The sequence below is a fragment of the Geospiza fortis genome, unplaced genomic scaffold (genome assembly GCF_000277835.1).
Source record: "Geospiza fortis unplaced genomic scaffold, GeoFor_1.0 scaffold720, whole genome shotgun sequence".
In the NCBI taxonomy this organism is placed as follows: Eukaryota; Metazoa; Chordata; class Aves; order Passeriformes; family Thraupidae; genus Geospiza; species Geospiza fortis.
In genome coordinates this window covers 4,197-5,351 of record NW_005055052.1, presented here as the reverse complement: position 1 = coordinate 5,351, position 1,155 = coordinate 4,197, and the positions used below count along the sequence as shown (strand labels likewise).

The window sequence follows — 1,155 nt, the reverse complement described above, 5'->3', positions numbered from 1 at the left end:
GGGGACAGGGACAAATGGGGACAGGGATAAGGGGACAGGGACAAGGGGAACGGGGATAAGGGGACAGGGACAAGGGGACAGAGACAAACAAGGATAGAGACAAGGGGACAGGGATAATGGGGCCACAGGGAAAAGGGGGACGGGGAAAAGGGGGACAGGGATGGGAAGGACGACAGGACAAATGGGATAGGGACAATGGGGATGGGGACAAACAGGGGGCAGGACAAACGGACAGGGACTGACAGGTGACAGGGACAATGGGGTCATTCCCTGGGAAGGGGTTTCCCTACCCTCCGCCAGTTTCTGGCAAAATCCCGCAAATTTGGACTTCTCGAAGGTGCGGTAGAGGTGGGTGAGGAGCCCCATCCTGTCCGAGATCTGTGGGGTCGGGGGCAGCGGGGCCACGGGTGAGCCTTGGGGACCCTCCTGGGCACCCCAGTGTCCCTGGGTACGGCTGGGAGCGACCCCGGGCCCCCCAGGACCCCAAAACACGGCTCAGGGCCACCCCTGCACCCCAACGCCCATCCCAAAGCCCCTCTAGACCCCCAAAACCCACCCCAACTCCCCAAGATGCCGGATCCCCATCCCAAAGCCCCTCAAGACCCCAACACCCATCCCAAAGCCCCCCAAGACCCTGATACCCACCCCAGATCCCTCAAAACCCATCCCAAACCCTCCCAGAACCCCAACACCCATCCCAAAGCCCCTCTAGACCCCAAAACCCACCCCAAACCACCCCAAGCAACCTGATACCCATCCCAAAGCCCATCAAGAACCCAAAACCCATCCCAGATCCCTCCAAACACATCTCAAAGCCATTCCAAGACCCCAACACCCATTCCAAACCCCCTCAGAACCCCAAAACCCATCCCAAACACCCCAAGAACCCCAAAACCCATCCCAAACAACCCAAAAGCGCCGGCAGCACCTGGAAGTAGTCAAACATGGCCTGCCTGACGTAGGCGACGTCGTGGGGCGGCACCTCCAGGTTGTCCATGCAGTCAAAGACCATCTTGACAGCCTGGTGAGCGATCCAGTACGCTGGGAATGACGGGATGGGGAACGGGGTCAGCCATGGATGGATGGATGGATGGATGGATGATGGATGGATGGGTGGATGGATGGATGGATGGATGGATGGATGGATGGATGGAT

General features: G+C 59.4%; 1 protein-coding gene across 1 annotated transcript in view; it reads right to left on the bottom strand.

Annotated features, from left to right (window-relative positions):
- NAGK (N-acetylglucosamine kinase) overlaps window positions 1–1,155 on the bottom strand; it is a gene marked incomplete at its 5' end in the record, with an annotated part of 9,847 nt that overhangs the window by 4,882 nt on the left and 3,810 nt on the right. The window contains 2 exons of the mRNA XM_031065692.1: window positions 157–378; window positions 929–1,041. Of these exons, the coding sequence (XP_030921552.1) occupies window positions 157–378; window positions 929–1,041 (335 nt within the window). The remainder of the gene's footprint in view (window positions 1–156; window positions 379–928; window positions 1,042–1,155) is intronic.